Below are 14,753 nucleotides of genomic sequence, written 5' to 3'. Positions count from 1 at the left end.
CATGTATCAAGTAGCCAAGTATGAACCTGAGAAACATATAGAAAACTGTCAACGAAAAACGTTGGTGAAATCATAGGTGTTTTAGTAAGTGTTGTATTTGAACCACAAGATTTAATATAAGATGATTATCAAAATCATTTGCATTCCAAAGTTGTTGTTTGTATCCCGGGCACCCAATTATCAAACTTAACTGTTTTGCACCCTTTGCGTAGTGTTAGAACATACACTAGATCCGAAAATATATTTCATCCGCTAATGGTAGCGAACCGTCCGAATGAGGCTCGTCAAGCCCATGTGATCACATAATATAAGTTCACGTTTACACCCTGCAAGTGTAACTAATGATAATTGAATTGAGGCTTTTTGTTCAAACCCGTACGTGGAATGTTCGTTTTCGTACTTGTGTTCAAAGTGTAAAAGTATGATACGTATATGTTTCTCATCCCATAGTTTAAAGCATAAAAGTTGTTTGAAGGATGGGACTATGATCTCACCTCGAGTGCACGAGTATAAAAGTACTTCACAAGGTAAACGTGTGCATGATAGTTGCTTAGCCTTGACCTAAACAAGTAAGTTGTATCAATTAACCGGTTACGACACAAGGTCGGGCGAAATGTGTTCAATTAGTCCTATGGCTCATTACGACTCGATTAAATATAGCATGTGAATCACGTTGTCAAGTTTCGTGCAAGAATCAAGTATAAAAGAAGATTAGAACGATTGCATAAACGTTTGGTTAAGTTTGACAAAGAGTCAAACTTTGGTCGGTCAAGGTCAACAAAAAGTCAACACGTTCGGGTCGGGTCCCGAACTATTTTTCTGAGATTTTTATTCATATATAAGCATGTTAGGACAAGTTACATGTGAATCGGAGGTCCATAGCGTGCCAAACATTTTTCATATTTTGACCATGTAGGTCAGAACCTGGACACGCCTTAGGTCGCGCCGCGACCCAAGACTGCCGCGCCGCGGCATTTAACGTGTGCTGGTACCTGGTCAGTCTCAAATGTCCAAGTCTCAAATCAAAACTCTTTCAAGCATAAATCACAAACCGCTAACACTTAGAACTCGCATCTTATATCGTTGGAAAGCTCTTTTGACAAGGAATACAACTAACTACTTTTCACCAAGCAAAAACATCAATTACAATAACCAAAATCTCGTCAAGTGATCAATAAAGGTTTTTTTTCAAAGTTTCAAGTCCATCAAATGCATTTTAAGTTTCGGGAATCCAATTCACACATATGATATGCCGTTTTGAAGGTAATGAAACATACATTACAACTAAACACTTATTAATAACATTTCATGGCATTCGAAACATCAAAAGCTCGTTTTAAGTTTATCAAACCATAACCAAAATCCACAAAAATCAATATTCATGTTTTTGAAGTTTTCTTAATCAACCTACGCATCAAAACGAAGCTAGTGATACTAGTAACACAATTAAAACATGAACTTTAACAATCTAACAACATTAACTCATCCAAAATCAAGGATTAAGCACACCCACTTTCAAGTTCTTGTTAGTTACTCCAAAACAACAAATCGAGCAAACAAATCATATGTTCATGTTATACACGAGCCATAGACACTAACTAACACCATTTCAAGTTAAAAACACGAATTTAGAGAAATATAGAGTTTTTAGAAAGTTACCCAAACGAGATGAAATTGGTACCAAAATGTAGAGGATGAAGAGAGGATCACGAAAATGTAATTTGTTTTGATGTTTGCCTCTTGATCCGGATTTAGATGATGATTTCTTGTTTGTGTTCTTGAGACAAAAAAAGAAAGTAAGAAAGAAAGAAAGATGAATGAATGAATGGATGAGGAAGGTGGGAGGTGGTTGACTTAGTCAACCACTAGTCACCTTTTTGGTTAAATGGCAAAACTAGTCCCTCCAGTTTGTAGTCGGGTGCGAGAATTAACCGAACGAATATTTTAAAAACGCTCGAGTAAACGAGTGATGTTATAATTAAGTAACGGGAATATTATGAACTTTAGTCAACGGAAACTACGAATTTAAATAACGAAAGGTATTATTTAAAAAAAAAGATAGTGTTAAAAATAAATTTAACGGATGCCTTTCCAGCTAACCGCGTGGTGACCACTGAGTGTACCTCAGGCACTGATTTTACGGCCCGCATTTCTGCCAAACTGCCAACCCTCAAATTCCAAGGGATCGCAAGGGGTAAGAGCCAATGCTTCGTCACAGGTAACACTGTGAGAACCCCCTCTACGATTAACCCGCCAAAAAGCATAGTCCGTTGGGGTGCCCGGCATGACAGCCGGCGCGCGTGACTACCTTTACGGCTAAGGTTAAACCAGCTCTTATACCATCTGTAGCGACAGATGGGGTAGAAACCCACCCAGTGCCTTTCCAGCTAACCGCTTGGTGACCACTAGTCACCTTTTTGGTTAAATGGCAAAACTAGTCCCTCAGTTTGTAGTCGGGTGCGAGAATTAACCGAACGAATATTTTAAAAACGCTCGAGTAAACGAGTGATGTTATAATTAAGTAACGGGAATATTATGAACGTTAGTCAACGGAAACTACAAATTTAAATAACGAAAGGTATTATTTAAAAAAAAGATAGTGTTAAAAATAAATTTAACGGAAAAACGCGGGATGTTACACAAAGACTGTCGACGAGTCACACAATCTCCTTTTCGTGTAAATAATTTTCGAGTAACCACAGCATTGACTTTTTTATTTACGAACAAAGGCTTTGAGGCAAGTGTAAATCTTAAGAGAGGAAAGAACGAAAGGTCAATAATGAGATACGTAGTCATTCGAATTACGAATGTTTGGAATCAACTAAATCGGAGTTAACAAAATAGTAAAAACTCGCGTAATATTTGGAATCAACCTACTATGTCTCCAAAAATATAATTTATTTTGTTCATAACATTATCTTGGTACTTTTTTTTACGAAAAAACTATAACTTTATAAAAATAAAAGGAACTTCATCAAAGAGATGGAGACACGATACAACAAACGGCCTCAAAGCTCTGAAACAACTAAAAACTATAATCGAATCAAAGAAAACTAGTCAAACCAAAGCAAACGACTAACGAAACCAAACCCCCGAACAAAGGCTCGATCAAACAAACAAACTAAACACGCTAAAGAACAACAAAGGAGCTAACACATCACACCAATCTAAACAAGCCGAAAAGAAGCAAGAAACGCGAAGCTAAATCTCCACTTGCCATCAACAACAAAAAATCAACTCCGCCCCGTGAATTTTTCAAGCCTTGGCCATTTTAGGTGTTCGAGACATCATCTTGATATTGGTTGTAAAGACCCGATTCCCGGTCCTTATAAAATTAAATAAATAGTCATGAATACACAGTGGAAGTCAATTAAAATAACATATTATTATTCCATGCAACATTCGAATCGATACATAATTTTAGTGATACTCTCATCTTTTAAACTATCATCTTTTGATAGCCATTTCTCTTTCGACATCGTCGAATGCATAAAACTTCAGTCCCACATTACTTTATTTTATCAATCAGAGTCACTCCCTTAGATCGATCTCCTTTAAATGACCTGAGATATGCACGATAGTATGCGTAAGCCTAAAGGCTTAGTAGGGTCGTGTGTTTTTCGTGCAAAATACCACACACATAAATTCAGGTTTCAGATATTTATGAATATAATAAGATTTGAGCTCCCCTATGTATTAACGCATTCCGAGCCTCTATCCACATTTCCCAATAACTTTATTGCACCGGGTAACCGAATTCAAACCCCGTGTGTCTTACAATAATTATTCCACCATATTCCGATCCATAGCTCGAAAGACATTAATACATATATAATATACATTTTTAAAATCATATGCAATGCAAATCACATAATAAATGCACATAGCTCGTATATAAATCAAGTAGCAATTCAACACAATAATAGCACATATCTCAGTTTTATAAAATAACACGAGAATACTCACTATTCGATCTTTTCTAAAGATCTCGACGTACTTATGATGATTGTCGTCCTAACTTGCCTTGCTCGTAGTGTCATAACTTCATCATCGCTTTACTAGTTTTACGAGTGTATACTTGATATGAAAATGAGATTGTGGTGATTTAAATGTAAGAATAGCTCCATGTATTTATACTAAAATTCAAGTAGCTTACTAAGCATCTTTACGTTCTAAATATCTAAGTATGGTTTCTACGTGGCTCTCACTCCTTACTACCTTAACTTCAAAGTAATTAATCCTAGTAATGATCTTAGCATCCCCTAGCTTGCCCTAACTTCAAAGTAATTAATCTAGCTTGATATCGCACCATTCTTCATCAAAAATTTCAACAATACAGATAATTAAATACTAAAGATACAATTGCAATTAGGGGATGCTAAACACCCCTAAGCATCTCTACTAGCTCCGCCTCTGGTTGTGGCTCGGTTAAAGTTAGTTAGGTCTAATTGTTGGTTGTTCTAGCAAGTTTACTTATAACGAGCTATTTAGATGGTTTTTGATATACTAGTTTAGTGGATCCTTCATTTATTGATGAAGATTTTCTAATTTAGTATTAATCGTTATTTTAGCTATATATATATATATATATATATATATATATATATATATATATATATATATATATATATATATATATATATATATATATAGGGAGAGGATCCAGTGAGAACTCAAGTTGCCTGAGAACTCTGAGAACTCAAGTGGCGGGCGAACAAAATTTTTTTTGCTTGAACTCTGAGAACTAAACATCAATTGATTTCCAGTTCGAACTCGATTCTTCAAATCAGTATCTATAAATTTGCAGAGAGCATAAGGAGATGATTTCGATCCACTCTGCACTTTTACATGTCATCAATTCGTTACTAATCTATCTAGAATGATTAATCTGTGCTCGTATTTCTTTTCATGAAGAACATGAATCAAATTGCCTCAAATCTGCTGTTGTAGCTGTGTTATGATGATGCACAAGACTTAGAATATGATATAGGATCATGGATTCATGCTCTGATTTTGTTCAGAATCATCAATTGGTGAAGTTGAAATTTTTAGTCAGTAGTTAGCGTTTGTGCACAGTGCAAGATAATGCATCTTGTAGAAGATGATGCATCTTGTAGAAGATGATGCATATTTTCTTGTAGAACTTAAATTGTAGAACTTAAATTGTTCTAATTTCAAATTTTTTGTTCTAATATCAAAAATATTTGCTCTCCCTTCTTTTTTTCTGTTCGACTTAGCCAAAAATTGTTCGATTCTACTTTTTTTTTTTGTTCGAATATCATAAAATGTAGAATAGGGAATTGTTCGAATTTCTCCAAATTTGTTCGAATTTGGTAATTTTTGTTCGAACTTATATCAAATTGTAGAATGAACATATTTCAAATTGTAGAATCAAGATGAAAGTGAAAAAAAATAAAAAAAAATGAAGATGTACACCTACAAAAGGTAGAAATTAGGCATGGTTGATTACCACTCAACTTATTTGGTTCGAACCAAGTTCTATTTTTTGCTAGAACTGAGTAAAGAATGCTAGAACTCAAATTGAATCAAGATGCATCATGATGCATCTGTATTTGCTAGTGAGTAAAAATTGTTCGAACTCAGTTTAATTTTTGTTCGAAATGAATAAAATTGTTTGAATACAATTTAAATTGTAGAATCAAGATGAAGGTGCAAAAATTGAAGGTGCAAAACTTAATTAGATGAAATACCCACCTTAATTATAGTAAACCAATTTACTATTATCTTCTTCATTGTGGCTCTGTTCTAATGATGGAGATTGAAACTATGCAAACTAATATGAACTAAAATAGATGCCAAACTATGGTGCAAAATCATAGGTTATAATGGTTAAGAAGTCAACTCTTCTAGTGGATGATGACACACACAGTAGTGAAAAATATGACGATAACCAAACATTAAGTTTACATGATGGAAAATGAAATATGACCTGCAATCAACTTGCTACTTTAGAAATTGGGTATTATATTGTGATGAATTAAAGATATCAAGAGTTTTACAAGAAAAATTTTATTAGTTGAGCTTTGGTTGAAAGAGATGATAGAATTGGGGGAGCTGAAAGAAATTGGGATATGAGATGAAGTTGAAAGTGCCCTAATTGACAAAATTAGGGATTTGAAAGAAACTGCCCTAATTTTACAAACTGCCCGCACAATTGTTCGACCACACCATAAAAATGTTCGCCCGTCTCTCTTTTTTTGCTCGAATAGGAAAGTTCTCAGGGTTCTCATTACTAAAAAGTTCTCATTTGACCCCTCTACTATATATATATATATATATATATATATATATATATATATATATATATATATATATATATATATATATATTTGTCAAAGATAAGATATATAGATATAGATGCTTTAGAAAGATAAACATTTTAGTTGATATATAGACAAATGAAATTATGTTATAACCATTCATTGTTATTAGTCAAAATCAAATTAATAAATCATAACATCTGTTAGATATGGGTTGTGATATATAATTTTATGTATATGTATATATTATCTTTGTTAGACATTTTAGGCTATGTTGTGATATTGGTTGGTAATGACGTACGTCCCGCCATTGTTGTCACGTGCGACGCATGGCGTATTCTGTAGTTGGACGTTTAGCTTCAGCTCCTGGTTGAATACCAAGTCAACGTCGCTCTCAGGCCACGATTATTCCTACGCTACGCCACCTGTAGCGTACCGTTAACCATTTGACTTGGTTTACTCAGCTGCTTGTCCGTCCGACAAATCAGGAGAACGTGGAGCAGTTAGTGGGCATGATTAGAGGATTCCAGGAGTGGTAATCATGGTTTAGTGGGCTAGTGGTGGTTATCCTTAGTAACCGCCATCTTATGCCTATAAATACTGCTCATAATCACACATTTAAACATCAATCAACATTTTGCACTTACCACCGCTGATTACTCTTCTAAGCTCACCTTGGAGGCTCGGCAAAAGTTAACCACCATAACACCCCTCATACTCATCACATCAACCGAAGGAAACCCTTCCGAAGGTTAGTCATTTCAACTAATTGCACTCAAGTCAATTTTGGCTTGATCATTTGGCGCCATCCGTGGGAGCGTTTGATCAATACTTTCACAAAAGATGACAGGCGATTCCAATCTATCACCAAATGACAACACCGGCAAAGAACCGTATGACCCTTTGAAGCCCAATGACGACAGCTCTTTTGAGACACCAGATGACTCCATCAAGCGTACCAGGTTGCAATTTGACGATGATGATGAAACCAATAGGCGTGACACCGAGGAGGTGGAAAACCCGGAAACGAATTTAAGCCAGCTTAAACCCATCGGCGGTGAAGAAGCGATACGTTTTCTGGCAAAAGGGGGATTCGTTTTACCGTCACTCATGTCCAAAAGCGGCGAAAGGCCAACTGGTATGTCCAAAGTTCAACCACGAAGCTCTACACGTCCGACGTCAGAGGCTGGTAAAAGTTCTGGCAAAACCCGAGAGGAAGCACGAAAGGACTTAATTGAGAATTTAATTCTAGCCGCGCCAGAATCTATGAGTGCTCAGGTGGAGCAGCCTGACGTGGCGGACAACATGTTGAACAATTGGTATGCTATGATGGGAGACAATGTTAAGCGGACGTTTGACGTTTTCGCGACATCTGAGAAGTTTACTCGAGAGATAGCCACCCATCTGTTGCTCGCCGTCCTTACTACTCCCCTCACGCTAGGGGTATATGACGGCACCACGGATCCGGAAAACTTCCTACGGCAATTCGAACATGCTGTCAAGACGCAGCATTGGGATAACTCGACGACGTGCCACATGTTCCCGGGACAGCTTCAAGCCGTCGCGAGAGAGTGGTTTGCCAAATTACCTGCCTTGAGCATATCCAGCTACACGGACCTCAGAACTAATTTTGTGCAACGTTTCCAGAACTTTAAACGCACCAAACTGACTCACCTAGATGCACACAGCATCAAGATGAGGTCGCGTGAATCCCTAATGAATTTTACTTCCCGCTTCACAGCGGAGTGTCAAAAAATTCTAGATCTGCCTGAATCGCAGCAGATCTCCGCGTACATCATGGGAATCTGCCAAACTCGTCATTTGTCGTTGGTAAAATCGATGCGGCGTAAGTTTCCGAAAACATACGTTGAAGCTGTAAAAATGGTAAAGGATTATGTACGTTCCGAGGAGTTTGCAGACGCTGCCATTGGGGATCACGGTACAACGGACCGGATCGATAAAGACGACAAGGAAAACAGCAAAGGTAGTACAGGTAACAAGTATAAAGGAAGTGGCAGCGGCGGCAACAGGGGGTTACGGACGTTCCAGTCATAAGTCTGACCATCGTAATTGCTACCGTCTGTATGAACGGTACGTTGCGAAGAGGTTGTCACCAGAAGAGGAAAGTTTGGTTAAGTCATTGTAAAAAAACGCCTAAAGAAATTTTGGCAACGGAAGAGATAAGTAAAGATTTCCCGCCACCAAAGCCGATGCAGCCACGTTTCGCTGTAGATGAAAGTAAATGGTACATTTTTCACGAAGATAAGGGTCACGACGTGGAAGACTGTAGGGAACTAAAGAAGGTGATAGTTGAACGGCTGAAACTGGGGGAACTTGACCATCTAAAACCGTCGCGTGTCAAAGTCTCCGGGATGAAGAAATTTGCCTGGAAACGGGGAAAAGAAAAAGCTCCAGAAAAGCACATCCACATGGTACAAATGTGGAACGCGGGTCACGTTCGTAAGGCGGAAGTTTTTGAGGAATGGGAATGTGCCCCTATCACGTTTCCTGCTCTTTGGAGAGTTTGCCCTACTGACTTGCCTGTGATGATAACCGCAATGGTAGGACGGTGCAAGATCTCCTGAATTTATGTAGATACTGGAAGTGCCGTTGACGTCTTATACGAACATTGCTTCTTACAGCTACCACAAGATGTGCAGGATAAATTAAAACCACCACTTCATCCCGTCGCCGGGTTCACAGGTGAAACAACTTGGCCTCTGGGCCGAGTAAGTATTGACGTTACGTTAGAGGAAAAGGCGAAACGACGAACGGTAGCTTTAAATTTCGTGGCTGTCAGAAGCCAGTCAAAGTATAACATTATCATGGGATAGGAAGCGTTGTGCGAATTCGGCGCGATATTATCAAATGTACATGGCATGATGAAATTCCCAACCCCATTAGGCGTTGCAACTGTTCTCTCTGATCGGGTCCCGATTGTGGGTCAGGTTGAACAGCCGCTACATCAGACGGCACCGATTGAGCAAGGGGGAAGTGTTATCATCAACCATTCCTTTTCTGAGAAAGCAATACAGATTGGCCAAACACTATCCGACACAACGAAAAGTGCGTTATGTGAACTCTTGGCGAGCAACGCTAACGTGTTTGCATGGCAAGAGTCAGATATGACGGGAGTACCTCGTACCGTTGCAGAACATCGTTTAAACGCCAACCCGAGTATGACTCCAGTAAGGCAAAAGAAACGGGGCATGGCTCCGGAACGTAGCGCCTTCCTAAGGAATGAAGTGGAAAAGTTGGTACACGCAGACATACTGCGAGAGGTTAAGTACCAAACATGGGTTGCCAATCCAGTACTGGTCAATAAAGCGAACGGCTTGTGGCGGATGTGTGTCGACTTCAAAGACATCAATAAGGCTTGTCCCAAAGACAACTATCCGCTACCAGAGATAGACTGGAAGGTAGAGTCGTTGGCGCGCTTTCGTTTCAAATGTTTCCTTGATGCTTACAAGGGCTATCACCAGATCCAAATGGCGGAACGCGACGAGGACAAAACCGCATTCCACACAGATCAAGGCATTTTTTGTTACAAAAAGATGCCCTTTGGTTTGAAAAACACCGGCGCAACGTACCAACGGGTCATTGACGCTGCGTTCAAAGAACAGATCGGTCGAAACGTGGAAGCATACGTCGACTACATAGTAATCAAAAGTCACACTGAAATGGACCTTTTGAAGGACATTCAGGAAACGTTCGACTCTCTACGAAAAATCAACATGAAGCTGAATCCGAAGAAGTGTAGTTTTGGATTCGAGGAGGGAAAGTTCTTGGGGCACGTCGTCACAACGCGTGGTATACGGGCAAACCCTAAGAAAATTCAAGCTATTGTGAAATGGCAGCACCGCGAATGAGAAAGGAGGTGCAAAGTCTGAACGGAAAGTTGGTAGCGTTGTACAGATTCCTGTCAAAGGCGACAGAACGGTCACTCCCATTCTTCAAAGTGTTGAAAGACAACGTGGGACGGAACTTCGATTGGACTCCTGAAGCGGATCATGCTTTCCAGGAAATGAAGGCTTTGATAAGGACATTGCCGAAGTTGACGGCACCAGTACCGGGTAAAGTAACCGTTCCGTAATAATTTTTTACGAATTTATAAATATTGTGATGCTAACATGTTGAGTTCTCAGGCGAAACTTTGACAATTTACTTAGCGGCGGGCACTGAGGCTGTTAGCTCGGTGCTTGTCGCGGAGCGTGGCGGCATACAGATGCCAGTTTATTTTGTGAGCAAAGTGCTACAACATGACGAAGTCAACTACAAACCGATTAAGAAGCTTATTTTCGCGTTGGTCCAAACCGCAAGACGGTTGAGACGGTACTTTCAAGCGCACCCAATGCTGGTGCTAACTGATTCGCCTATTAAACAGGTACGGTACAGCGATTGAGACCGGAGCACCTTGGAGGAAATTTATTCTAACAAGTTTTTCATGCAGGTATTGAGCAAACCAGAGGTTGTAGGCAGGCTAGCCAAGTGGGCAATCGAACTGGGTGAACATGAAATCCATTACGCCCCCCGTACCGCTGTCAAAGGCCAGATTATGGAAGTTTTTATGGTTGAATTCAAATGCGCCGCACCACTAGCGCCGGTCGTCGAAGAAGTATCAAATATCATCACGTGGGAACTATTCACTGACGAAGCATCGAGTTCTGAGGGAGCGGGTGCAGGTCTAATTTTAATTGGCCCTGACGGAGAGGAACATACCTACGCGTTGCGTTTCAAGTTCCCCGCCTCCAATAATGAAGCGGAATATGAGGCATTGCTGTCTGGTTTGAGAATGGCTGAAAAGATGGGAATAAAATGCCTAAAGGTTTCAGTTGATTCCCAACTCGTGGCGAATCAGATGAACGGGATGTTTGAAGCTAGGGATCCGGCTATGCAAAATTATTTGGCATTGGCAGAAGAAATGGCCAACAAATTCGAGCGTTTCTCAATAACGCAAGTGCCGCGATCCTTGAACAAAAAGGCCGACGCACTCAGCAAACTCGCATCAAGCGTGTTCAGCCACTTCACCAAGGACGTTTTGGTGGAGGTCCTTACTCAAAAATCCACTGACGTGGTACAGGTATCGACTCGCTTCGATAACAAACACGCTATACGCATAATCTGTTTAAAACACAACGTACACATGTCCTGATTTTCCTGCAAAATAATCATAGGAGGCAGCCCCTGTAGAAGAGGTCGAGACGTGGATGAGTCCAATCGTTACGTATCTCAAGAACAGGATGTTGCCATTCGACGGGGCAACGCCACGTAAGATTCGTATGAAAGCACCTGTGTACATGTTAAGGGATGGAGTTATGTTCAAGAAATCCTTCACGGCACCGCTTTTAAGGTGTGTCGGCCCAAGCGAGGCGGAAACAATTGTAAGGGAGGTGCATGAAGGGACTTGTGGCATGCATGCAGGATTTAGGACCGTTGTGGGGAAAATAATGCGGCTAGGGTATTTTTGGCCGTCTATGTACCGTGACACGAAAGAGATCATCAAAGCTTATGCTTCATGCCAACGTTACGCCCCGCAAATTCACATGCCGGCGCATGAGCTAATTCCCGTGATGTTTGCTTGGCCCTTTTACAAATGGGAAATTGATTTAGTAGGCCCCTTCCCGGATGGAAAACACTTGGTCGTTGCAATTGACTTTTTCACCAAGTGGGTTGAAGCCAAACCTTTAAAGAGCATAACGGGTATACAGATTGTGAATTTTGTTTGGGAGAAAATCGTGTGCTGTTTCGGAATACCACACGAAAATGTAAGTGATAACGACAAACAGTTTGCTCACGATCCGTTTCATTCATAGTGTGACGGGTTGAATATCAAACAGACTCTCAGTTCTGTTGCCCATCCGCAGGTAAATGGACAAGTCGAAGTCACCAACAGGGATATCGTTGCCGGGATAAGGGCAAGGTTGGACACGGACAGGAAAGGTTGGGCAGATGAGCTTCCACAAGTATTATGGGCATTCCGAACCACGCCAAAAGGAAGCAATCGAGAAACGCCATTCAGCCTTATATATGGTACCGAGGCGGTGATACCCGCTGAAATTGTTGTCCCAACCCAACGTGTAGTGCAATTCAATGATGAGTCCAACGTCATTAGCTTGAAAGAAAATTTGGACTTGTTGGAGGAAATGCGTAACGCCGCCGCTATCAGGGAAGCGTCAAACAAACAGAAAATTGCCAAGTATTACAATTAACGTGTGAAGGAACGTACTTTCCGCCCCTGTGATTTTGTGTGGTGTAATAACAACGCCAGCCGGGTCGAGAATACTGGAAAATTGGGACCCAATTGCAAAGGCCCGTATGTGATTGCAGATGCACTTGGCAACGGAGCATATAACCTAAAGACGCATGATGGCAAATTTATGTTGCGTACCTGGCACGCAACCAACTTAAAGAAGTTCTATGTTTAAATATTTCGAATCGTTTCATTGTTGAAAATTTTTCTTTTTCACTTTACCAAGTTTGTGATTGATCACCACAAATGTAAGCGCATCGCGCATTAGACTTCTTTGTTTTCTGTTTTCAATTAAATGCATTTTTTTTCAATCTTCATTACTAATGTACTGTGTAACTATTATGGCCGCGCTTCGGCGTTATAAATGTAAGACCATTCACAAGTTACTTATGCCATGAACAAAGACATCATCTAATCTTTGGACGGCATTGGCAACGCTAGGCGTATTGGAGGTACGCCTAGCCCTTGGAACGGGATGCCTCCGGATTTCGTATCCGTAGCATTAATCCCAACACTAAGTAGATGAGTGCAATGTCGACAATCATCAAGTGTAACCTTGACAAACGGTACGTTGCCGTGACGACGGGGCGTACATATTTATATAAACATGTTTTACTACAGTTGGAACACACAAAAGTAAAATAACAAGAATCATAAGGAATCGATATTTCATTGATTTAATTATAACCATTACATTAGGAACAAAAGTGAATACAGAATTACAAAAATCCCTACAACTACGGGATCATCTTCTTCACTTTGGCCAAGGTAAGGTCCGGTGTCGACCCAATCTGTTCAATAAACGGCACCTTAATGGCCGCGCAGGCATTGACCGCCGCATCATGAAGGTCGTAGGCATCCTCATCCGCCATGTCTCGGATCACCTCCAGAATTGGTTCTGCTATTTCAACATGTTATATCAAAGTGGTGGTCGCATCGTAATGCTCCACCTTCCTTGTAGCGTCAACCAATCTCTGGAATGGCTCCTTTACCTCCGGCGCCTTAAGAGCCTTGAAAAGAATATAGGGGATGAGGCTGCAAAGCTCTTGAAAATCGTTCGCTTTCTTTTGATTGGCAGCGAACAACTCTTGGTTCTGGGTGGTGAGGAGATCCTTACTGGCTTTCTCCTCCGCCAGCTCTTTATACGCCGCCTCCAGGTCCTTTAGCGCAGTTTGTTCTTTTTCGACGCGCAAGGCCATCTCTTTGATTGCCTTTTGGGCCTCCTTTAGGGTCTGCTTCTTTTCCACCTCTCCTTCAGCAGCGTCTTGCTTAGCCCGCTTCAGCTCTTCCCTAACTTGGACAATTTCAGCATTCAGCTCTTTACCGTCGGCTTCAGCACGACGGGCACGTTGATCCAGTTCAATGGTCCGCTGAAGTTCGTCGCGGGTTAACACTAACCCTTCATAGATATGTTGAACCCTGGCACAGTGGGCGGCACTATCAGGCATTTTTCGGACCGCCTCATAAAGCACCGGAGGGCAAATCCGTTGCAGATACTCAAACTACGACAGAGCGTCGTTGTGAGACACGTTCCACATGGTCTCGATGTGGCTGAAGGTGGGTTGTTTTCCAAAACCAGGAGAATAAGGCTCCTCCAAAGAAGTGGAACGTTGGCCGGACGCGTCGCCAGAACCGGATGCCGTCAGTTTGTTTTTTTTCGACGCCTTTCCTTGGGCATCGGATGAATCTTGAAGATGGACGATAGGGACTCCCATGCGTAACCCTGGAGAAATAACAAACTTGATTAGTTTCTCCCACTGGGATTCTGGTGACGTAGCGGGATTATTATCAGGGTTTTCATAATACCCACCTTTGTTGGGAATCTCTTCAAAAGTTTTTAAGTTACTTTCTGCAACTTATCGCGGCGTTTTCCTCTTTTTGTGACCGCCAGTCGGGACGGTCACTTTTGGGGGAGAATGGGGGCGTTTCTGCTGTTGTAGTTGCTGTTCTGGCTGAATTGTGGGAACAGCGACGGATATCGGATCCGGATTGGTAACAGGAGTTGAGCCGGTTGTAGGTTGTTTTGTTGCCACGTCGCTGGTAGCATTGGTGGATGAACCAGCAGCAACATCGTCACCCTTCAGCGGATGACCTTCTGGAAGGTTGGCCTTCGAAAATCTCTTGAAGGAAATGCCATCAAGAGTAGGGCGGCGGAGAACTCTGTTGAAATTCATCTCTGCAAAAGAATATATTTTAGAAAAATTACATGAGCAGAATACTTA

General features: G+C 40.9%; 1 protein-coding gene across 1 annotated transcript; it reads left to right on the top strand.

Moving 5' to 3' along the window:
- The first annotated feature begins 10,146 nt into the window (after nucleotides 1–10,146).
- On the top strand, nucleotides 10,147–12,490 carry LOC139841298 (uncharacterized). The gene is made up of 5 exons (XM_071831523.1): nucleotides 10,147–10,354; nucleotides 10,427–10,665; nucleotides 10,732–11,361; nucleotides 11,456–12,046; nucleotides 12,146–12,490. The coding sequence occupies exons 1-5, from the start codon at nucleotides 10,147–10,149 to the stop codon at nucleotides 12,488–12,490; spliced, it is 2,013 nt and encodes a 670-aa protein (XP_071687624.1).
- Nucleotides 12,491–14,753: the final 2,263 nt, after the last annotated feature.

Source organism: Rutidosis leptorrhynchoides, chromosome 4 (genome assembly GCF_046630445.1).
Source record: "Rutidosis leptorrhynchoides isolate AG116_Rl617_1_P2 chromosome 4, CSIRO_AGI_Rlap_v1, whole genome shotgun sequence".
Classification (NCBI taxonomy): Eukaryota; Viridiplantae; Streptophyta; class Magnoliopsida; order Asterales; family Asteraceae; genus Rutidosis; species Rutidosis leptorrhynchoides.
Note: the sequence above shows the minus strand (reverse complement) of the source record. Positions and strands in the feature narration are given on the sequence as shown.